The following is a 25,132-nucleotide window of genomic DNA, read 5'->3' as shown; positions in this document are numbered from 1 at the left end:
AGCTCCTGCCTCCAAGTTCCTGACCCATGTGAGTTCCTGTCCTGACTTCCTTTGGTGATGAACAGCAATGTGGAAGTGTAAGCTGAATAAACTCTTTCCTCCTTAAGTTGCTTTGCCGCAGACCCTCTGGGCCTCTGTGCCTGCGAAGAAAAGAGTCTCTAGAGTAGATGGGCAAAGTTTAGGATGGGGTGACAGACAGATACACGCACACAAGAGAGGTGTTGAATCTGAATGTAATTTTCTGGTAAAACATGAGACTATTATATTACAGTGAATTATCAGGAGCTACAAATCACAAGTAAGACAAGGTACACTGAAATTTACCAGATACAACAGAAAAGAATTTGCAGGAACTAGTTAAATGTTTACATTAGGGATAACAAGCCCTGCCTGGGAAAAGCCTAATGCCAGGCAGGAATTTCACACTTTAGAGTTAATAGCACCAGGGGGTTTAACTCTTTGACAGGCCTCAAGAATAATGGGGTATCACGGAGCTCTAAATTCTAGGTCTTGTAAAACTTTATCTTGTCTGGAGACTTTCTTACTTATCAGGATAGTATATTAACTCACTCCTGACATGGAATGTAACCTGTAGTAAAGATTTCTATCTCAGTGAGATTCCCAGTCTCTTAATGGCTGTGTTTTATTGTTTTATGGTAGTACTTAATTAGTTACTGAATAGGTTAAACTCCTTGCTGCTATTTGGGACCTTAGAACACTGGGAAAGGCTTTAGCTATGTTAGAATTCAATCTTAAAAGGCATTACATTAAGGTAATACTAAATAGAGCGCACGTGAATCCATACACTAGGCTAATGCAAGGAGTGGAGAATTGATATTATGGTTTATAAGGATTATGGGAGAAAAGTGCCAGACCCCAGGAAGAGAGTTTCCTTGAAACTCATTGCTTCATCGGTCAGCTTCCCAGCTTTCGCTATGTCAAACTGACTCAACCAAAGTACGTGGCATTGCTTCTTGGTCATGATGTTTTGTGCAGGAATAGAAACCCTAAGACAGTTGCTCAAAAAGCTGTAGCACTCTCATGTCCATATGTTAAGAAGTCTAAGTTGACATATCATTGGAGATATACTACACGTACGTTTATTGCTGCTCTAGTCCAACAGATACAGAAAGGAAGCAGTCTAGATACTCATTAACAGATGCATGGAAGAAGAGACTTTGGTCCATTTATACAAAGAGTTTCATGCAGCTGTTAAAGAAAATAATGAAATCAAGACAGTCGCAGGAAAATGAAATGCCACTGGAGTTCAAACTAAAGCGGAAAAAAAAAGCTGGAATAGTCTTGAATAATATCTTATTCTTATATACAGAATATAAATTTGTATGTATACAAATATATAACTATAGTATGTATTCAAAGGTTATGAAAGTAGAAAGAGGACCATGAGAGGGGGTGAAAAGATCTACAAGAGAAGAAGGAGAGGAAAATGGGTAATAGGATTAATGTGACATGACAGTGGAAAACAGGGCAATCTGGGAAAAGAACAGAGATCAGTAAGAGAGGCACTGATGGATGGGGAGAGCAGTGGAAGACCGGGGAGAATAAAGGACAAAGGGAAATACATGTATGCAGTACCCTTTGCTTTGTGAATCAACTTAAAGGCATTTCAAGCTGTAGACCAGGTACAGAATCAGACATAGCACTGTACCTAGTCTCACATGGGATTTCAGCCCCAGCTCTGGGTATGTAGAAAGTCTCAAAAACAAGTTGTTAGGGGCACAGTGGAGATGAGCATTGAACCAAACTGGTTGAACACCACATACCCATTAATTACTTGGCCTAAAGGCCATGCTCACTCCCTGTCAGGGTTCAGTTGGCCCTTTGATTTTCAGAGGACCAGTGTTTCTCTCTGCTCTGTCTCTCCCTATAGCGCAGTCCACATGAATTTGCATGAATTGAACAGAACCCTTCCTCTGAGGACCTTGAGGCTTTGCCAAGTGTCTTTCTTACTTAAATCCATGTCTACATTGCCCAAAGGTATACATGGTGCCTCTCTCTCTCTCTCTCTCTCTCTCTCTCTGTGTCTCTGTCTCTGTTTTTCTCTTTTAATATGTCTCACTACATAGCCCTTAGCTGGACTGGAACTCCCTATGCAGACCAGTCTGGCCTCAAATTTATAGAGATCCAACTCTCTCAGCACCCTAGGATTAAAGGCATGTGCAACCATGCCCGTCTGGTCTGTCTCCTCTTCAGAGGCTAGGGGGAGGGTGCCTTACTAGGCTGGCCTCAAATTCCTGAGCTGAGAGGAATTTTTCTGCAGTGGCCACCTGTGTAACTCAGTCCATAATACATTTTCAGTACCAACAGATCCCAGCCATGTAGGTTCAGTAGGAAAGGAGTTTGCAACTTCACATCACAACATAATTTAAAACTCCAAAGAGACAGTGTTTAACAGAAGAACAGTAGTCATGAAAATGTAATATATAGTTAAGTGCATTTAATAGAAATATCAGTCATTACAGTTCCTTATTGCTGGTCACAAAAAGCATATATGTCTTTTGTAATCAAAGTAATTTTTATCATGCAAAAGGTATTTTTATTATATTCATATGAACAGATTAGATTTGAAAACAAGTTTATACAGACTTCAAAAGGCATGTTAGGCCCAAAGGAAACATGGAGTTTATTTAAATACTACTAAAATGACATGGATGCCTCTGGGCATACTCACATTCACAGTTTAGGAAGATCGACAACCTCACCTTCTAGAGTCAGCTCTGAGAGAGATGCATTTTCATCAGCACACTCACTCGCTAGGTCTGTCTAACACAGGCGGAGCGAACAGAGACATGGACAGCTTTAAGAGGACAAACTCGACGTGTCAGCAGCAAATTTCAGCCAAACCAGATTAGAAACCAATATTCATAGTGACTAAAGGACAGTTTCTAGCTGAGACTGAAAACTGGAGAATAAACTGTAAGCTTAATACTCTAGACAGTATTCTGTGGTTACTTAGTAACAAATTACATATTAAAATATAATCCCCAAATTTGATTTAAGAGCACAATTTTAATCTAGTCAATATAGTATTTCCAGAGACATAAGGACAGAGACACTGCCCAGGCTAGGCTTATTCAGCAGTAGTGAGCCTGAACCCTCTGGGGTCATGCTTAGGAAATAAGTCTCCCTGAACAATACTGGAAGCACCAGGTTCACATGTGGGTTTAATGCTGAGTAAGACAGTCATTGTTTCGAGATGCAGGGAATTCTCAAATCGACTCATGGCTTATGAGTAGTGGGGGCACACTAAGCCTGGGACACCATAGAAACACACCAGCTGAGGTGGGCTCACCTATTCAATCAGTGCCATGTCACCAGGACTAGGGCCAAGTTTGAAAATAACAAATGGGAGAGGGGGCTTATTTTAAAGCAACTGACTGAATTACAATTTAACTTAGCCTCATAATTAACCATAGCATATTTACTTCATAATCCTTTTAATAAACATGGCAACCTTACCAAAAAGCATTTCCTCAATCTTGAAACATTATTTTAAAAGATTAAATTCCCCAGTTGGTATGGTACCAAAATTTAGTTTAACATCAAAATTCACAGTACTACTTAGAAACGAGTGTCTCCTGGGGTTCCAAGTGCAGGAATGAACTGTTTCCTCTGTGGACGGAGATCACAGAGACTGTGAGGCCACGTGCTGGGTTAGAGGGCCGTGGACAATTGGTACCATTGCTTCAAGCTGTTTCCTTTTACTACAGGATGAGATTCTAAATACATGGGCTATACATATATACACTCATCAGGGGATGGGAACAGATATGCACACTTCCTCATCAAATAATGATAACCACTTTTTCCCAAAGGAATTGTGTTGAGTCACTGAAGAACCTTCTTTCTGTCACTCTATCGCAGTCCAGACCAGCTATGCAGATAGGACGCCCATCCAGAGGAACGAGAAGCGCTTTCTTCCTCACCTTTAGAAGATTAAATGGAGAAATTATTAAATCTTATCAATGTGAAAACTAAATATGGAATCACTAGATAGTATAAGCAAATATCGTCTATTTCATTGATTATAGGCACTATAAAAGACAATTATTTTGAATTTCTTTTTTTTAAAAGATTTATTTATTATTATATCTAAGCACACTGTAGCTGTCTTCCGATGCACCAGAAGAGGGCGTCAGATCTCATTACGGATGGTTGTGAGCCACCATGTGGTTGCGGGGATTTGAACTCAGGACCTTCAGAAGAGCAGTAGGTGCTCTTAACCACTGAGCCATCTCTTCAGCCCTTATTTTGAATTTCTTAGGAACATGGTATTGGATGGTATTGGAGGAAGCTCGGCGTGACAGGTACCTGAACAATACCACTGTTGATTTAGTATGGTCCTTTTTTTTTTTTTAAATTAACTTTTGTGAACAGAGGCAGACTTTTTTTTTTTAAGTTTTACTTGAAATTTTTTGGGTTTGAATCTTTAATCTATCTTACAAAAATCTCTCTAAATCTCTTTACTATCTTTGTCCTCTGCTCCTTTTAGAACTTTTTTTTTTTTTTTGGTTTTTGAGACAGGGTTTCTGTGTATCCCTGGCTGTCCTGGAACTTACTCTGTAGACCAGGCTGGCCTTGAACTCAGAAATATGCCTGCCTCTAAAGTGCTGGGATTAAAGGCGTGTGCCACCACTGTCCAACTAGAACTTTTCTCATCATTATTTTGTGTTTGAGAATTTCATTTCCATATATGCCTGTGCAACACCTGTAGAGGTCAGAAGAGGGATATAAGCATCCTTGTGGGTGCTGGAAATTGAAGTCAGGTCCTCTGAAGAACAGCCAGTGCTCTTAACCACTGAGCCATCTCTCCAGCCTCTAGAACTTTATTGTTGTCAAATGATGCCATTTATGAAGAGTGTTTATGCTAAAATACATACAATTTCAGACTAACCCAGGTACCACCGACTAGCCACAATCTCCCTTTCCATTCTCTTCTCCATATGTTGTTTCTCTCGAATTTCCTTTTCTAATCTTGAAGACTTGTCACAAGCCTATGGGACTTTTCCTAGATGTTTATTAGATACTATCTTTCTCTAGGGAGTCTGAGAAACTTTCCCAAGTCTTTGAAAGTGTTTTTTTCTGCACAGGGAAGTTTACTTTATAAAAAGTGACAACAAACAACAGCTGTCCTCTCCCAGACACAGAGTCTCCTGTATCTTAGACTGGCCAGCAGAGGGTGACCTTGAACCTCTTCTCCCTCCAAATCAAAGCTGTGATTAGAGGTATGTACCTCATATTTAGGCATCAATGGGGATGGAAACCAGTGTTTGCATGCTTAGCAAACACTCTACAGAACTATGTCTCCAGCCCCTTGTTTTAACACTCTGAGCCAAAACAGGGAAAGGCCTCCACATGGAAGGACAGGACATCAACTAAACATCTGTTCAGTGCTTTCTTTCCTTTGCTTTTCTGGGTCTTTATCTATTTCTTTCTTTTTTTTTTTTTTTTTTTTAGATTTATTTATTTATTTATTTATTATATATCAGTACACTGTAGCTGTCTTCAGACACTCCAAAAGTGGGAGTCAGATCTCATTACAGATGGTTGTGAGCCACCATGTGGTTGCTGGGATTTGAATTCAGGACCTTTGGAAGAGCAGTCAGTGCTCTTAACCCCTGAGCCATCTCTCTAGCCCCTTTATCTATTTCTTGATGCTCTATATGATTCCTTCCTACTGTGTTTGGCTCATTTGTTCTGTCAACTGTATCTGTGTCAGTCATTAATCCATCATAGCTTTAATTTTTGTGGGTTCTCATTTCCTATGTCAGTGAGAAAAACAACAAATAATTTGAAGACACTCAGGAAACTCTTTAAAATAAACTTTAAGAGTTACACTTAAGTGCTGGTGAGATAGTTCAGTGGGTAAAAGAGCTTGCCTTACAAGCCCGATGACCTGAGTTCAATTCCTGGAACATAGCACAGAGGGCGAGAACTAGCTTCCAAAAGCTGTCCTTGGGCTTTAAGTGCACTGTGTATATATATCTGCATATGCACGCACCTCCATGCAAGCCCACAGGCTCCAGTGTTTGAGCCCTTGGTCTCCAGTTGGCAGCTCTGTTTAAGGAGGTTATAGAACCTTTAAGAGGTCTTGCTGGAGGAAGAATATTGCTGGTGGGGCTTTGACGTTTTATAGCCCGGCCCCAGTTCTTGCTCTGTCCCTCTGCTTCCAACTGCTAGGCTCGTCTCCTGCTCCTGCTCTTGCCTTCCCTGCTATGACGGACTGTTCCTCTCTGGAGCAATAAGTGAAGAGACCTTTTCTTTTTCCTTAAGTTACTTTTGGTTATGGTATTTTATCATAGCAACGGAAAAAAATGAAACTAAAACATAAACTTTGAAGAACTGGTGGTTTCCTGTTCATTCACAGCATTTAGAAACACATGCTTTAGAGTTCTAGGATCTGAGAACTCGTGTGTACATTCTTGAGAAATTATTTCAACTCTAAAACCTCTGAGATCAGTGTCTTTTAAATTTGTTGATCAATGTAGAGGACACAAGCTCACAGATCTGCCCTAGAGGAGGCAGGAATATTAAGCATTTAGCTTGTCTCCTCTGTGGAAGGATGAACATAAATGTTTTCCACCCAGAAGGCTGGGAGTTGATGTTGTTAATGACCTGGTGACCTTTATTTTGAGCTTTGTTTCTCAGTCAATAGAAGCCATCTTTAGGGGAGACGTCACATGTATTTCGTAGCCTGATGACCTCTACTCTATCTCCTAGCCCCTTAAGCTATAGAATCCATCTTCATGGTAGAGGTCATATGTACTTTGCAAAAGAGTTTTGCTATAGTCACACCATAAGCTTTATTATGCATTTGGGATTGAGACAATTTTTACCAGGAATTTTTTTCCCAAAACTGTAATGTACTGAAATACATCTCCAACTGCCTGGTGTCAGACAGAGTGTGAAGCATCAGCAGCCGAATCACACTGAACTGAGATTCCTTCTTGCCGCTTGCAGTTCCTTTCTCTGCCAGCAGTGGAGCTTGCAGGGGCCCTTTGTACAAATCAAGGAATTCTAAACTTACAAATGGGAGATACTGAGTGATTGTAGTATTTTATATTAAGCATACTGGATAAATGATTGAGAATGTATTTTTACTAAAAGCTGCATTTGAGTGGAAGAAAATACATTTCATTCCTGAAGTGTTGATACATTTTATAATGAAGCACAGTGGTGCAGGCCTTTAATCCCAGCACTTGGGGGGCAGAGACAGACAGGTCTCTAAGTCTGAGGCCAGTCTGGTCTAAAGAGTGAATTCCAAGATAGTCAGGGCTACAGGGAAAATCTGTGTCAAACAAAACACAACAAACCCCAAAAACAAACCCCAAAAATGTTATAATGAAAATGCAGGTTTAATTTGAGAGAATAAACTAGAACAGTATATAAAAGCTTAGTAGATAAAGGTGCCTGCTGCCAACCCTATGGTCTGAGTTAGATAGCAGGAATCCACATAATGGGAAGACAGGACCCAGGTTCCGAAATTATCCTTGAACCTCCACATGTGTGTCATGGCAAGCATGCACAGAACATATACCACAGATACACACAACAACAGGTAAATAATACATAAATACATGATATATTCTCATACTGAAACTTTTTGTTGTCTGAGATAGAGTCTGGTTATATAGCCCTTGTGGTTTAATATCCACTCTGTAGTCTGGGGTAAACACTCAAACTCTTGGTATTCTCTTGCCTCAGCCTTTGAATGGTGGGCTTACAGGTATATACTGCCATGCCTGGCTTCATCTGGTCACTGTTAACAGTAGCTATGACAATCTGTACTTTAGTTGGCAGAAACAGGAGTGCTGTAAGTACTAAGAACACTTTCATTAGGACGACAGGTTACATGAAAACAGATTCAACGGAACTACCAGCACTCATTATGAAGTAAATAATCCTGCCAAACATTAAGCCTGAGTCTAATTAGTCCTCTTGATCAAGAACTCATGAGGTACAAAAAGCCCTAGACCACAAGCATCAGGTTGCTAAAGATGTAAAATCTTGGGCGAGGTCCAGCAGGTAAGTTTGACTAAGAATACCAAGTGCCTTAAATTCAAGGGCCATTCTCAACTTATTAGCTTATTTAGGATGTATAGGGGATGGAGGACCATGCCAGAGGGCATCAAGATGAGAACATCAGTCACAAGTTGGTATCTATGTGTTTTAGGCCTAGTGCTGCAATGCTATAGTAAGCATACAACACACTTGTGAGGTGTTCTTGGTGCTCACTTTGCCCAGATCCACCTGGATATAATCAGAAAATTGCATATATGCAGTATTTGAATAAGTGTAATGCTCCTATAAATACCAAATTCAAATGCTGGACTGCTATGGACAAAAGATCAGTTTCTTCAATTCATAAATGGTATATTAAGTTAAAACATGACTTATTTTAACTCTGAGGGAATCAAAACAAACAAATGAACAAACAAATCCAAACAACTAGACCCTCATGACCCGTCATTCAATTAAACCTGAAAAAATACAACAGAACGAAGCTTGAAGGAGACCATCAACCAACAGCAGAGTAGACACTGATTTGTGATAACACCGAGGTCATGGCGTGGGAGGAGATTACAACCCTCTAGTTCTACTTCTGTTAGAAAAACTGGCATATTCAATTCATGTCTATCAACCACAGCATTTCAAAGGATCCTACAGACACTGTTAACCTCACTGATGTGAAAATTACAGTCACCATGGGACGGCACCTCAAGATTAGCCACAGACAAGAATTGGGTCACGTGACCATTGCTCCTCTACTGTCAAGGAGTGGGAGTAGAGTCAGGGGAAGTGAGGGAGGAGGAAAACATGTGAACACACTAAGAACAAAACATACCCAACTCAACCCCAGAATACAGATGTACTTTTCAGAGACAGGTCAGACTGTACTTTGCTGTGTACTGAACTCACTGATGTACTGCAACGGACTCAAGTGTTAAAGAGCCAGCTTTTCAACCCTAGTTATGTGTGTTACAAAAGTAATCCAAGTGAATAAAATTTAAACAGAAAAAGGCTACACGCACACAATTCTTATGCAAGAGCAATGGTTAGTGCCCAGGATCACACACCAGTGACTGCGACCCATCACATACCTTGAGCAACTGTGGCAAGCTTTCCCTTTTCCTCAGGGCTGAGCTGCAGCATGGTGTCGATCACAGGAAGAAGCCTCTCTCTTTCACTACCCGGCTTCAGGAAAATGAACCGCAGCAAGACATTCTTCAAGTACTCCAGGTTAGCCACAGACTTCTCACGCTCTTGGTTTCTTTCCAGTCTTCTTATTTCACTCTTGAGAAGCTGGCATTTAGAGGTTAGTTATCAGAGTGTGGGGATGCAAAATGAAAACAAACATTCCCATCTTCTCCCTGAGCAATCCCTGCCCCATGAAAACAAAACTGGAGCGGCGGCGACAACTGTGAGAGCTATTAACTAACTCAGGGAGAGAGTAAACCGAGAAGCAGGTGACAGGTTTCCAAACACCGCCAAGGAGAGGAAGTACAGAAGCATGCAGTGTGAATACAGAAATACAGAGACATTCCTGCCCAAGCACATACATCACAGAGATGCTGAACACTGGCGAGTGACAGAAGCACTAAACAAACAACTAGAGCCACAAGCTGGGGCAAGTGCACTTCCTCCTTCTACTCTGGGGACATGTGCTCTGGGAGCACTCGGAGTCTGGGAGAAAGTGGGGAGGGGAAATCTGCAGCCTCCACTGACTGCTTCCCTCACCCCATTTGCAGAGGCAGGCTATCAGGATGTCCAGAGCAAACAGAACTTTATCAAAACAAGCTCAGATCAGGAACACTAAGAAGTACTAGACATTACAAAACAGTACCAGAAAAAATGGAGAGAGATAATTGGAAAAGTAGTAGTAAGTTAAAAAAAACAAAAAACAAAGACAGGGCTGGAGAGATGGCTCAGCGGTTAAGAGCACTGACTGCTCTTCCAGAGGTCCTGAATTCAATTCCCAGCAACCACATGGTGGCTCACAACCATCTGCAATGGGGATCTGATGTCCTCTTCTGGTGTGCCTGAAGTCAGCAACAGTGTACTCACCTACATGAAATAAATAAATAAACAAAGCTTAAAAAAACAAACAAAAACAAAAATAAAAACAAAAACAACTCCCCCTCAAAACCCAATAACCCTGTTAAATTTTAAATTTGTGTGTGTTGGGAGTAGAACGGGGTATGTTTCCGAGTGCAGGTATTCACTTAGGCCAGAGGTATGCGATCCTGGAATTAGAGCTACTGAAACTGCAAGACCAGTCCTTATGTTAACTACTGGACCATCTTTCCAGTCCCTTTCCTGCCCATCTTTGAGGATAATTTGAACATTTTAAGTAAACTGTTATTTTGTGGTATAGAGAAGCTGGCCTACTCTCCTAAGATCCAGGAACACTTAAAAACCTGACAGAGGTCTAGGAAATACCCTAAGTGCAATACAAGTATTATATGATCTATATAAGTAGAATCAGCCAGTGATTCCTCGACATGATGGCACTTGGCAAAGTGGAAACCTAGAGAGATGCTTATTAAAGTATTTGGATGTCATCAAAAATATAATTCAGTACAGAAACCAAGTGACCGGGACAGCTTCACATAGAGGAAGGACACAAACACAGAGGCGGAAGCAGAAGCACGCACGTTTGCTGCCAGGCAGCTCCAAGTTGCAGTTTTGCCCAACCATTTTTACAAGCTGCCATTGCTGCTTCTTGCCCGCCTCTGCCATCTCCCCCATAGTCATTCATTCATTTACTTTTTGGGACTAGGTCTCATTATGTAGCTGAGCTGACCTTGAATTCTGGAATTTGTTATGTAGACCAGGCTGGCCTTTAAACATCAGTTCTCTGCCTGCTCTGACTCCCAAGTGCTGGATTAAAGGTGTGTGTAACTTCTATGTCTGGCGCAGTTTCAGCTTTGTTCTCTTAACGTTCTCTAGTCATTATAAAGATTAAATAATTCTTTTTGGAGGGGATGTGTTCAAGACATGGTTTCCCTATGAAGTCCTGGCTGTCCTGGAACTAGCTCTATAGCCCAGGCTGGCCTTGAACTCACAGAGATCCACTTGCCTCTGTCTCCTGAGTGCCGGATCATTCTTAGAGGGAGAAAATATCTCATCTGAGCACTCTTAGTTGTAGCCCTACGTGCTTGTGGTGTTAGCACTCAGAGGTAGAGGTAGGGGAATCAGAGATGCGAAGCCACCTGTGGCTATATAACAAGTTCAAGGCCAGCCCAGGGTTTGTTCTAAGAAATAGGAAAGGAGAGGAAGAGTGACAGAGAGAGAGAGAGAGAGAGAGAGAGAGAGAGAGAGAGAGAGAGGAGAAGAGAGAGAGGGAAAGAGAAAGAGGAGTGCAGAGGGAGAGAAAGGGGGACACAGGGAAAGAGGAAAGGGGAAGGAGAACATTGAACAGACGGGGAGAAGAAGGGAGGGAATGCTTTGAATTACTGGGGCTCCATTGTCCTTAGGATTCAAAGACATATGCTCATGTTTTACTTAAGTCTATGAGGAACAACGACTGGGAAATGACTGCCCAATTGCTATGCTTTCTTAGAAAAAGTATGAATTAACAGTATTTAACAAATATAAAAGCAATAGCTCCTATCATGCGGAATCTAACATAACACAGATGCCATGGATGCATCTGAAAGGTGAGCTTGTAGATGCGGTGCACATAGACAAAAGGTTAGAGAAGCAACTGGCTCAGAGCGTTTCAGGGTAGCCAGCTTCTGCCCACACCTTAATTTGCTCCATAAGGATGGCGTTGGTAGCCTCTGTCTCCCGAAGCAGGCCATTTAAGTGATCTGCACTCTTCGTGGTGGAGCTGAGCTTCTCAGCCAATTCTTCTTTGGTAAATTCATTATGCCACAAGGAGGCCTCTGTAAGACGTTCTAAAAATTAATTTTAAAAATCAGAGATTACAGATGCTAAATAAAAAACTGAAATGTCTTACTTTGTAACATGTACGGTCCTTGTTATTTGACATGCACCAGCGCAAATGCTGCTAGCTGAAGGCAGCACCAGTAAGACCGAATTTCTGCTGCAGGACAAATACGTTTTGGAGTACAGGCTCTGTCAGCCGCTCATGGGTTAGGCTTTGTACAATTTTTTTTGGGTGTGTGTGACTGTGCCCTGGACTCTAATCCAGGGCCTCATGGACACTAGGGAGCACTGAGTTCCCAGTGAGAGGTATTACTGGGACATGGGGCACAGTGGAGTGAAGTTAGGTCACAGGAGGTGTGCCTTTGACAGGAAACTGGAGCCTGGTCCATTCCTGTCTTCTTGGTTTCCATAAGGTGCTCCACTGTTACATTCTGTCTTGCCAGTGTCAATGGTAGGGCCTAGTGACCATGGGCTGAAACTGTAAACTAAGACCAATCCTTTAATCCCAGCACTCAGGAGGCAGAGGCACGTGATTTCTGAGTTCGAGGCCAGCTTGGTCTACAGAGTGAGTTCCAGGACAGCCAGGGCTACACAGAGAAACCCTGTCTCGAAAAAGCAAAAAAAAAAAAAAAAAAAAAAAAAAAAAAAAAAAGAGAGAGAGAATCCTCCTGAATTATGAGCAGTAATATTCATTATACATAAGAACAAGGAAGCATACCAAAACTATACTGTACTTATCACAGCAAATTTACCAATATTTCACTGTAAGGAATAAACTGAAACAGTTCCTTGGAGGGTAAGGGAACAGTTCATTTACTGTCTAATAACATTAAAGGACTTCTTCATGACTTCTAGGACTTGTAGTGACTTCATCATTCACTTCTGGCTCAGGCCTATGCTTGTGTTAGTGTGTTTTTGTTTTTTTAATTTTTTTTTTGAGACAGGGTTTCTCTGTGTATTCCTCTGACTGTCCTGGAACTCACTCTAGACTCAGAGATCCACCTGCCTCTGCCCCCCAAGTGCTGAGATTACAGGTGTGTGCCACCACTGCCTGGCTATGTTTTTAATTTTTAAAGAGATCTGTGTTATACTGTAGTATCTTCACTGAAATAGCTCAAAACCACATAAAAATCAGAGTAGTATTTATCAAAGATGAAGCCAAGGTTAAAATGATACAAAACCAAGAACCATTCACGGGAGGCAACCTACCAAGCTTGGTGTCGGGAGAGCTAAGGAGCTGCTCTAAGGACTGAATGTGTGTGCCTGCCGACGACACAGACTCGCTGTCAGTTGTCTCCATGCCCTCCCCCTCCTCTCGGGCCACAGTGTGCATGTCCAGAAGGGGGAGGTCTGTGGTTCTTCTTTCTCTGAGGCTTTTCGAAGGTTGATGGGAAGAAGCAGGGCCTAGGAAATATTTCAAGGGGTAAGTGAGATTGTTAAAAACCAGTGGACTTGACCCCAACACTTCTTTAATAAAGTTAAAGAAATTCAACAAACAGAAGCTAAACAAATGGTGTCTAAAGAAAGGATGCTACATGGTTAGATACATTTAGTCACTTGACATTGAGCTATGCTAATCATCCAACAGAAATGATATGCATTGCTACTTGCTGCTTATGATGAACAGTTGGCTAATGCTTATTCTGCATGACACCCCATCCTTCCCACATGCTGCAGTGTGCTGACAGTCTCCATTGCTGCCTTACACTGTCATCACAGTTGGTACTTAGTGTTGCCTGCTACATCTCCAGTGTTTAGATAACAGAGCCCAGAGTTCAGTGTAGGGAACCATCAGTTACCATAGAATTCTTGAGCACATGTCTTTAATCCTAACATTTAGTGGACATAGTGAGTTCCAGGCAAGCCAGGGCTACATAGTATGATTTTTATCTCAAAAAAGGAAGAAAGGATTTCTTGCTTACTAATAACAAACACTTATACAGACTTGTGAAGCTCATGAGCCATTTCCAAATGCATTGCTTGATTAATGAGGAGTTAACTCTATGCAAGGTCTCATAGCTTAACCCAGATATTTTTTAAGTTTCAAAGTTCATTTCTTTTCACACACACACACACACACACACACACACACACACACACTGTAGCTGTCTTCAGACACACCAGAAAAGGGCATCAGATCCCTTTATAGATGGTTGTGAGCCACCATGTGGTTGCTGGGAATTGAACTCAGGACCTCTGGAAGAGCAGTCAATGCTCTTAGCTGCTGAGCCATCTCTCCAGCCCAGTTTATTTATTTTCAATACCGTCTTTCAATAACTGTCTTCCCAGTCCTTTAAAGCTCAGTTAGTCTCTGGTTGCCTGTCTGGAGCATTTTCTTGAGTTTCTGACACTTTTACCAACTGCTTATTACACTGCTGATTCCTAAATTACGAACTCTTTGTACAACCTGTTTTTCTTTGGTTGATCATTTCCTTTAAAACTCTTGGTATAAGCTAAATTCTCCTAAGGTCAGTTTTTGACTTTAAGTGACCTGTGCCTGCCAATGCTCCATAACACTTTCTATGAGAAATGAAGTACCATGAACATAGGACTAAAACATCACTGTCATAACTGACATTCTCTTGGTCTTTTCTGGAAGCAGAATAGAAGACATGGAAGCAGCAATTCTACCTCACTAAAGTCTGAGGGAAGAAGCTGCACGGGTGAAAACTCGAAAAGTACGGTTTATAAGTCCCTAGCTCTGCCCAAAGCTTCCAACCAAGAACACATGCGTCTGAAGTCAAGTAATAGATGACAGAGTTAGAACTCGTGCCGTTAGACTGATAGGTGTATGTATGAGCCAAACAAAAAAACAAATACATTACACAGAGGGTAACACAGTTATGAACATCAGTGGTCTAAGAAGTTGCATAGGCTGCTGTAAGTATAATCAAGAAGGGTTTATATGATTCAGGTTTATTTCCAGTAAGCAAACCCATAATTCATTAATCACAGAATCGACACAAGTCGGTACTCAGTAATCTTTTAAGTTTTACATGTTTTTAATTATTACTGTTTTCTCTTTTGGATCTTCGGGCGCTTTGCATGTTTGTCTGTATATCATGTGCAGGCAGTGCTATCAGAGGTTGGAAGAGGGCACTCAATTCCCTGTGACTAGAGTTACAGACAGATGTGAACGACTATGTGGGTGCTGAGGACCAAACCCAGAATTGCTGGAATTGCAGCAAGTACTCATAACCATTGATTCATCCAATATTTTACTTTCTCATCAATTTGTGAATGATGCTCTTATGTGATACTAATATGTCAGAACACAAAAAGGTCACCCTCCCGCACAGATACACATACTTCTTGTGGATGGTTCACTCTTGAGCTGGAAGAGCTGAGCTTCCACCTTGGAGAGCTGGTGCTGCAGAGTCTCCACTGTCTTTCTGTGCTCATCCTGCAAGTGTCGAACTTGGTCTCGGAAGCTGGTACGGAGTGCTTCATTCTGGGATGTTAGTTGACACATTGTCTGCGAGTGCTCAGACTTCATCATGGTATTCTCAGATTGAACTGAACATAGCCTGAAGGTGAGAAGAGCTAAGTTTGTATGAGAGTGCTACACTGCAATCGACTACACTTGCTGAAGCAGCCTCTGTCAGCTGGATGCTCTGGGTTCAGTACCGAACACCATAGAAACTGGACACATTAAGTACATCCTTGCAATCTCAGCACATAGGGGTGGGGCCAAGAGGATCAGAAGGTCACCCTCTTTTACATAATGAGTAAGACTAGCCTGGGAGACGGAAAGCCCTGTTACTTTTAAACATACACTTAAACACACACACACACACACACACACACACACACACACACACACACTATTCTACTTTTTTATGTGATTTTTATATAGGCAGCTCATATAAGATTCATCTACCTATTCCATAGTATCTTGAACATGAGAAAAGGATACTTTTCATAAAGAACTCAAGGACTCAAAGGAAAATATCCATTTTTGAGTGAATTAGCATGAGTCACATAGACTCAAAGACCTGATTTATTACAGCTAGTTGTAACTCTTCCAGCACATCAGATTTGGAAATCCAGTCCCAACAGAAGCTTATCATTCTGTCCCAGTTGTGACTTGGGTGTTTATATTAGTTGGGCTCTGTAGGTTGTATAAACATTGGTTGACCTCATTAGTGAACAATTACTTTAATTCCTCCTTACAGCAATAAAGAAAATGCTTTTTAAAATTTTACCGTGTAAAACACTAACACCTAGTGTCCATACTCCTGCTGCTGACTCTGAGGTAGTGGGTCCTGGGAATTACCTACTAGCAGCAGTCCTCCACTTGGGTTTGACACAGTCAGGCCGACAACAGTGAGCAGACCTTCACTTGGGGAGCAACTACTTTATTAACTAATTAAAGTTTATTCTTTTTATTATTATGGTGTGAGTGAATGATGGGTGTGTCATGGGCACACACATGGCAGGATCAGAAGACAAGTTTGTAGTCACTTCTCTTCCTTCTTCCACTTTTTCATGGGCACCAGGGGCTGAATTCATGATACCAGGCTTGCTCAGCGAGGGTCTGTTTAGCCATCTCAGCAGCCTGAGCAACAACTTTTTAAAACAGTTTATTTGTATCTTTGTTATTTTATGTTTGGTTTTAGGCAACCTCAACTCGAAAACATGGATAAAATTTCCAGAAATATTTGCTCATAAGAATTAGAAGCAATTAGAAACCAGTTAAATCTGCCCTCTCCTGGGTCTCATGCTTGCTGGTCTCTAACCTGATTCCAGTGTTAAATGAACATTCTTACCTATTGGGAGTATAATGTATTAAAATGAATTTTTCTGTCATAATTATATACACCATATTAACTTAAAATGGATTTAGTGGCTAAAGAAGAAAATAAAATTTAAAAAATCATTGATTTTTTTCTTTTCTCTTCTTTCCTCCCCCCACCTTTTTTTTCTTTTCAAAGACAGGGCCTTATAATACAGTTCGGGATGGACTTAAACTTGTTATGTAGCCCTAGTCCTGAGCCTGAATGCTGAGACTACATGTATATGCCACCATGCCTGGCTTTAGCAAAAGGGGTCTTAATGACCAAGTTCATAGCGACTAGTAAGACACTCTATGTACAGAGTGTTTTGCAAGCATTTTGTTCATAATAGTTACAAGAACATAAAGGAGAAACCATTAGCAATTACAACAGTTTTCTGATGGCTGAGACACAGCTTGGAAGCATAGCACTTGCCTGTGTTCAACCTCTAGCATTATACCGAGAATACTTAGTAGTAGCCTCCAGGTGTTATCTGCAATGGATTTACCACAAGCTAGCTGCCTGCAAGCTCCTCACATGGAACTGGAAATCCAGTCCCAACAGAAGCTTATCATTCTGTCCCAGTTGTGACTTGGGTGTTTATATTAGTTGGGCTCTGTAGGTTGTATAAACATTGGTTGACCTCATTAGTGAATAATTACTTTAATTCCTCCTTACAGCAATAAAGAAAATGCTTTTTAAAATTTGACAGTTGGGTTGGAAAGCTTTTCTTTCTTTTTTTTTAAATAAAGTTCCTGATTATAAAGGCTGTAGGTGAGGTGCAATATCAGATGCTAGTTGTCCTCAAACATGCTTAAGATAAAAACAGTCTGAAGGGAAGCTTGCTAGTAGGTAAGGCAGAGTTCTCAAGCCTCTGTAAGCTCTTACTCCTGACTGCAATCCAAGGAGGGGCACAGCAGAGTGCCAGGCTGCTTGCCTGCTACCAATGGCACTTGCTGCTGCTGCTGCTGCTGGCAGCCTTACTTTTCCCGAAGTTCTGCCTCTTTGGTCACAGTTTCCTGCAGCATCCGGTTGTGCCTCTCTAGCAGAGTGTCGTGCTCAGACTGCAGGGTCTGGAACTCCGATACACTGATTTGTAAGCTATTTTGGCTGTCCTGTAACTTGATTTTCAGTTGATCAATCAGCATTTCCAGGTGTTCCCTAAAACAGAAAAAACATTTATGAAAGAGGTAAACTCATTTTGTGGCCTCAAATATGTTTGCTGTTTCAGTGTCAGACTCTTGGTGACTGGGGATGATTCTAAAGAATATATACTTACAAGAATTACAATAGTTAAAAAATGTTATATTGACATGGCAATTATCAGGCACTACAGATTTCCAAAAAGATGTTTCTTGAGTTTAGTCTATATAGCTATGGTTGACCTGATACTTGCTACAGAGCACAAACTGGCTTTAAACTAGCTGCAATCTTCCTGACTCCGCTTCCTCACTGCTGGGATCACGAAGCTTGGGTTTGTCTGGGTTTGATATTTCATACTGAAATGGAACAGGGCATCATGTGGTATCAGACTAGACTACATTATATGTTTAGGGTTATATTAGTTAGAAAAGAGCCTCACACACTTGTAACAGAGTGGGTCTGAGAGTGGAGAAACTCACACACTTGTAAGAGAGTGGGTCTGAGAGTGGCATGTGAAGTTAAAATACAGTGAAAGGCAATACCTGAAGAAAAGGGATGAGTTTGTTTAGAATTAGAGTAAAATCTTGGTGGAAATAATGAAAACCCACAATTCTTCCCTAATGAATTTATTATTAGTTCCTTAAAAGATGTATAAGAAATGGACATTATTTAAGGTGACAATTCTCACCTATAAAAAGCTCTAATTAAAAAAAAATCACAAAAGTAGGTTAAGAAAAAGTGTATAAAACTCTGGAAGGAACTTAAAAAAAAATCACAGGAAGTAATGTGAACTTGATTCAGGTATGCTCACATCGGCTCTTCACAAGTGAGGGAAGTTACCGAGAGATATCTGTAATAGCTATGGGTAGAGAAAATATCTTAATAGATTCTTTTTTTTAAAATATTTTTTATTAGGTATTTTCCTCATTTACATTTCCAATGCAATCCCAAAAGTCCCCCATACCCTCCCCTTTCCCTCCCCTCCCCACCCACTCCCACTTTTTGGCCCTGGCATTCCCCTGTACTGGGGCATATAAAGTTTGCAAGTCCAATGGGCTTCTCTTTCCAGTGATGGCCGACTAGGCCATCTTTTGCTACATATGCAGCTAGAGTCAAGAGCTCCGGGGTACTGGTTAGTTCATATTGTTGTTCCACCTATAGGGTCCTTAATAGATTCTTAAACAAAAACTAACAAAAGCATAAACATAAGCATGCAAACATTACAGGACTATGAGCCCTGTTTAGAACCTTAGAAGCAGGAATAAAGCTATAAATAACTGACCTCTACTACAAAATCCAAATGGACTCCCACAGGATGTCTGAACCCTCTCCCCTGCCCCTCCTCTCAGTGAATAATTACTTTAATTCCTCCTTACAGCAATAAAGAAAATGCTTTTTAAAATTTGACAGTTGGGTTGGAAAGCTTTTTTTTTTTAAATAAAGTTCCTGATTATAAAGGGTTTCTCTGTGCAGCCCTGGCTGTCCTGGAACTCATTCTGTAGAGAAGGCTGGCCTCGAACTCTCAGAGATCCCCTTCCTCTGCCTCCTGAGTGCTGGGTTAAAGGCGTGTGCCACCACACCCAGCTCATCTCTTGTTCCTGGGATATTTTTGAACAATTTAGGAAATGGATCTGGATGCTAATTTTAAACTGACACTAACATAGCATTCAAATCAAACGGAGGTGGTCATAAATAGCATAATGTACATTTAATTTTAATGCCTAAATCTCTGCTATATTTGGATTTTATTGAGACAAGAGGTTATAGTTTAGAGACTGGATTTTTGGCTTTAACATCCTTTAGAGTTTGCAATAATGCCTGTGCTGTATCCTTCCCTAATTGTCTGAGAATAAGGTGATACCAAGAATTTCTCTGCTCCCTGGTAACCTAAAATTCTAGTCAGAAGCAATCAAAACAGGGATTTTAACAACTTTGGGAAGAGCCTGTGTTTATATGGGGAAAAACCTTAGAATTTACCTTTCTTGTTTAGCTCCCTCGGTTTCAACCTGAGACACAGATTTATTTTTCTGTTGTTTTAGAACGTTATGAACTCGGACTTTGTAGCTCTCAAATTCAGAGGTGACAGCAGCTTGTTCTGCCTGTAACATTTAAAAGAGAGAAAATTGTCACTGCAACACGATCCTCCTACGTCCTTTCAGAGGTTAATGAAATGAAGTTAAAAAAAATGAATAAAACAGCTTATTATTCATTTTAGTCTTTAGTAACATTACTAAAAGTTAGTTCCAGGGCTAGGTACTGCTCCTCATCCCTGCAATCTCAGTAGGCAGGATTGCAAAGACTTTGAGGCCAGCCTGGGATATACGATGATTTCCACGTTAGTATAAGATATAGAGTAATTAATTCCCTGTCTCATAAAACAAACAACAAACCAAACCCCCAAACACTACAAAAGAAACCCAGTCCTGCTGGCCTGACCTCTTTAAAACTCTCGATTTCATGTTTTTGTCACTCATAAATTTTATACTGACACTCTTTGCTTCTATTACTTTAGAAAAAAAATTTAAAACCTATTATATGTTCTCTTTTTACAAACAGAAACAACTGATTCTCAAAGACAGATTGATTTGAACGTCACTTTCAATACACAGCGGTAGAAGTTAAATTGTGTGTTTTGGAAGTGAACTGTAGAATCCCACACTACCGTCACAATCACTTAGGTAAGAGAGATACCTCTAATGAAGCTACAGTAAGTAACTAGATGCTTTCTATGTTGACACAGGGAAGCAGGCCCATCCTATTAGAATGTCACAATTACTTAAACCTCAGAAAAATCTGCAGTGCTCTCCAAAAAAAATGTCACATTTTTACACATATACATGGCTAAACATAAATAAATGTAAGGTAATTGTACTCATGTTTTTCATTTTAGAAAAAACCAAAACCAAAACCGCTGTCAAGAGCTTGGATGATGGCTCGAGGGCTGAAAGTACTAACAGTGCAACTCTGAACAACCCACGTCTGAGCCCTGAAGCCCACCGTCTATTTTTGTCTGTTTGCTTGTTTGTTTGTGTTTTTGTATTTAAAAGCCAGATGAGAAGGTGTGCATTTACTTTTCCTGTACTCCCATGGTAAGGCAGGAGGCAGAGACAGGAGAACTGCAGGGGGCAGCTGGCCCTGAGTATACAGTGTGGCAGCAGAAACAAGACATTGTCTCAACAAGGTACAAGGGGAGAGCCTTCTCCTGATGACTGACCTCTGACCCCCACACATTCATGGTGGTTCCTATGTGCTCACATTCAACACATATAAAGAAATACTATCCCTGTGATGTTGGAGGGGCCATGTGGTTGGATTTAGGGTGGATAAACTGAGGTGGGTGTGCATCTGCTAATTACAGAACACTGCTAGGGGATAGCGTCGAGTACTAGAACCCCATGGGTTCAGCCCTGAAGGACACACCTTGGCAGTACGACTCTCCTCCTGCAGGGCCGCCACCCTCTGCTGGTACGCACTCAGTGTGCGCTGGTGCTGCTCTGCACAAGTCTTCAGATGCTCATGGACTTTGTGTTTCTCAGATGTCATCGCAGCCAGCTCAATCTGCACAGACAGAATATGTAATAGTGCATTATTTTCAGATATGAGTACAACATTTTCTTACTAGTAGGCTGATTTATTATTTTATTTTTGTTGGTTTTTTTGAGACAGGTTTCTCTGTATAGCTCTGGCTGTCCTGGAACTCACTCTGTAGACCAGGCTGTCCTTGAACTCAGAAATCCGCCTGCCTCTGCCTCCCGAGTGCTGGGATTAAAGGTGTACATCACCACCAACCTGCTGAATTATTATTTTTTTTAAATCAGAATCTGAGTAATTTAAGTGTAAAGTAAATAATTAAATATTTACTGTTTAATTAAATACCATCAGACATTATACATATAGAATACAGCAAGCATAAAACCAGCTTGCTTCTTGCAGCTGTCTTTTCAGTCAGAGGTAGAGATGAAGTTTTTGGTCATGTTTATTTTATTTGTGCTGAACTATGTAGTATTACTAGACTTTCCTGCTTCTGCTTCAGCAAAGTACTGAGCATTCTTCTTAAGAACCCCTAAATAGAAAAAAATCTAAAATGAATTTTTTTTTTCTGAAACAAACCAACAAACAAACAAACCAAAAACAAAACCCAAAACCCACTTCTATTAATTTTTATATGTATAGATGTTTTGCCTGTGTGGCATGTCTATGTACCACATGTGTGCCTGGTGCCCTAGGGGTCACCAGAAAGTATCAGATTTCTGGGATGGTGTGTGTGTGTGTGTGTATAATGGATGGCTGTGAGCCACCACGTGGGCGCTGTGACTTGAACCTGGGTTCCCTGCTGGAGCAGTGACCGTCCTCACTGCAGAGCCAGCTCTCTGGACCATCAAATTGGTAACTTACTTCTACATGGCAAAAGCTTTTCAAAAAATTCAAAATCTTACTTTATAGACTTCTACTTGCTGCTGGCTTGCTTCCAGCTCTCCCTTTAAAGATGCCTGGAGTAGTAAGTGATCTGCTTCCTACAGAAAGAGAGCCATGGTTAAGTTAAACACTAAAGAGACTCGTAACCATGAGTGAGCACTAAAACGGTACCGAGAAATGAACATACCGCTTGCTTCGCATCTGCCAGTTCCTTTTTGGTTTTCACAAGCAGCTGCTTGATTTTAGTGTTCTTTTCTTCGTAGTGCTGTACTGACGACTGCAGTGAAGCTAGCCCATGAAGGAATTCCAGCAGAAAGAGATAAGATTTTTATTAGTGAACACAAAACACAAATGATAATTTTCTGCATATTAATGTACCAGAAATTCATTTTAGTTCTTCATCTGGATTTTTCAAATATATCCAACAATGCATTCCTCCGTGCCAATCACCCACCTCAAACACTTATGAACACATAGCCAATCTTACTGCACCCTGACAGATTCAAAACAATGCAGTTCATAGGCTAGTTTTCTGAATATAGTTTAAAACAGAACACAGAGAGGCTCCTTCATTCACACATGGTCTATGGCTGCATTAACATGATCTACTAGTGCCCAGAGGAACCATCACAAGCTTATGAGTGTAGCTTATAAAGCCAATATATTTACTGCTTGGCCCAAGTAGTAAATAAATGTGCAAACCTCTGATCTACTCTAAAACTCTACTGGATAATTTTAAAGCAAATCTGTTCATTTGTAAATATTTAAGTATGTATCACTTAAATACAGGCATACTTATATTTAGTATACATTTGTAGTAGTACTTTTTAAAAGTTCTTCAAAAAAGATAGGTGTGGTAGTGTATACCTATAATCTCAGCAGTTGGCAGGCAGAGGCAAGATCATGAGTTTAAGGCCAGCCTGCCAACTCTGTCTCAATGAAACAAAACAAAAGAAAAAGCACAGTTGTAAAACACAGAAGGTATATACCTGGTGTCTTAGTCAGGGTTTCTATTCCTGCACAAACATCATGACCAAGAAGCAAGTTGGGGAGGAAAGGGTTTATTCGGCTTACACTTCCATCCTGCTGTTCATCACCAAAGGAAGTCAGGACTGGAACTCAAGCAGGTCAGAAAGCAGGAGCCGATGCAGAGGCCATGGAGGGATGTTCTTTACTGGCTTGCCTCCCCTGGCTTGCTCAGCCTACTCTTATAGAACCAAGACTACCAGCCCAGGGATGGTCCCACCCACAAGGGGCCTTTCCCCCTTGATCACTAATTGAGAAAATGCCTTACAGTTGGATCTCATGGAGGCATTTCCTCAAATGAAGCTCCTTTCTCTTTGATAACTCCAGCTGTGTCAAGTTGACACAAAAATAGCCAGTACACCTGGGGTTAGCTTTTATGATAGCAAGTAAGAGGCAATACTTTTTTTTTGTGGCAGGACTGTTAATGAAAGAGTGCTCACTAGGTGAAACTCAAGAAAAACGAAGACCAAAGTGTGGACACTGTGCCCCTTCTTAGAATTGGGAACAAAACACCCATGGAAAGAGTTACAGAGATAAAGTTTGGAGCTGTGACAAAAGGATGGACCATCTAAAGACTGCCATATCCAGGGATCCATCCCATAATCAGCTTCCAAACGCTGACACCATTGCATACACTAGCAAGATTTTGCTGAAAGGACCCAGATATAGCTGTCTCTTGTGAGACAATGCCGGGGCCTAGCAAACACAGAAGTGGATGCTCACAGTCAGCTATTGGATGGATCACAGGGCCCCCAATGGAGGAGCTAGAGAAAGTACCCAAGGAGCTAAAGGGATCTGCAACCCTATAGGTGGAACAACATTATGAACTAACCAGTACCCCAGAGCTCTTGACTCTAGCTGCATATGTAGCAAAAGATGGCCTAGTCGGCCATCACTGGAAAGAGAGGCCCATAGGACTTGCAAACTTTATATGCCCCAGTACAGGGGAACGCCAGGGCCAAAAAGTGGGAGTGGGTGGGTAGGGGAGTCGGGGAGGGGGGGAGTGTATTGGGGACTTTTTGGATAGCATTGGAAATGCAAATGAGGAAAATACCTAATTAAAAAAAAAAAGAGTGCTCACTAGGGAACAAATCAAAATATATTAAAGGCAAAATCCATTCTTGTTAACAGAGGTCAGGAACAAAAAGCAAATATCAAGTGGTTTCTGTCCACAGTAAGTGTACTGACTGTGTAGAATGAGTGGGATAAATCAGGCTATAACCTGCTAGGAAACAAGCTAAGGAGAGATGACCCAGATCCTGTGCTCTGAAGCCACAGATACCGACTAGTTGGCCCCTCTCACGTTTAGATTAGCACTTCATAGACAAAGCGTACAGATCATTAGTTGGTAAACAGAGATGGGAGTTGCTACAGTAAACCCTGTCCAGCTGTCTTCTGACAACTATTGCTCAGTTCTGCAAGTATTTTATAAAGCACAGATAACACAGGAAGCCTTGATATGTAGCTGACACGAAGTTCCTGAGGTCAAAGAACAGAGAATGAAATGGGGAGACGACAATTTACAAGATGATGTAAAGCCATGTCTACATGTTACATGAAACACAAAACACTATGTGGTGCCATATGTTCACAGGTTACAGAAATTTAACATGAAGAAGGAAAGCTTCATAGGACAAGACGCGTTTAAGATTAGAAGGATCCCATGGGAATTCAAGAGTGGACAGGAAAGGGAGAAGTACAGAAACAAGATTGATACCTGTGGTAAAATCAAATGCAGACAAGTGTCTAGTCCTTTACTGTGAGAGAGTACTGAGAAAGCCACCCATGTGGTTGTGCCCTATCCCTCCTTCTGAGGCTTCCTTCTCTACCATGACTCCAGTGTGTGAGCAGGTTTTTGT

At 41.1% G+C, this 25,132-nt stretch overlaps 1 protein-coding gene across 1 annotated transcript in view; it reads right to left on the bottom strand.

Annotated features, from left to right (window-relative positions):
* Positions 1-227: 227 nt before the first annotated feature.
* Gcc2 (GRIP and coiled-coil domain containing 2) overlaps positions 228-25,132 on the bottom strand; it is a 62,649-nt gene continuing 37,744 nt past the window's right edge. Inside the window, exons 14-23 of the mRNA XM_021174395.3 lie at positions 22,435-22,535; positions 22,268-22,345; positions 21,252-21,389; positions 19,809-19,930; positions 17,673-17,849; positions 15,223-15,440; positions 13,123-13,317; positions 11,770-11,921; positions 9,123-9,324; positions 228-3,947 (exon numbers count right to left, since the gene is read on the bottom strand). Coding sequence (XP_021030054.1) covers positions 3,877-3,947; positions 9,123-9,324; positions 11,770-11,921; positions 13,123-13,317; positions 15,223-15,440; positions 17,673-17,849; positions 19,809-19,930; positions 21,252-21,389; positions 22,268-22,345; positions 22,435-22,535 — 1,454 coding nt within the window. The 3' untranslated portion in view covers positions 228-3,876. The remainder of the gene's footprint in view (positions 3,948-9,122; positions 9,325-11,769; positions 11,922-13,122; positions 13,318-15,222; positions 15,441-17,672; positions 17,850-19,808; positions 19,931-21,251; positions 21,390-22,267; positions 22,346-22,434; positions 22,536-25,132) is intronic.

Source organism: Mus caroli, unplaced genomic scaffold (assembly GCF_978045245.1).
Source record: "Mus caroli unplaced genomic scaffold, Mus_caroli_1 scaffold_9, whole genome shotgun sequence".
Classification (NCBI taxonomy): domain Eukaryota; kingdom Metazoa; phylum Chordata; class Mammalia; order Rodentia; family Muridae; genus Mus; species Mus caroli.
This window is presented reverse-complemented; position numbering and strand designations above follow the sequence as displayed.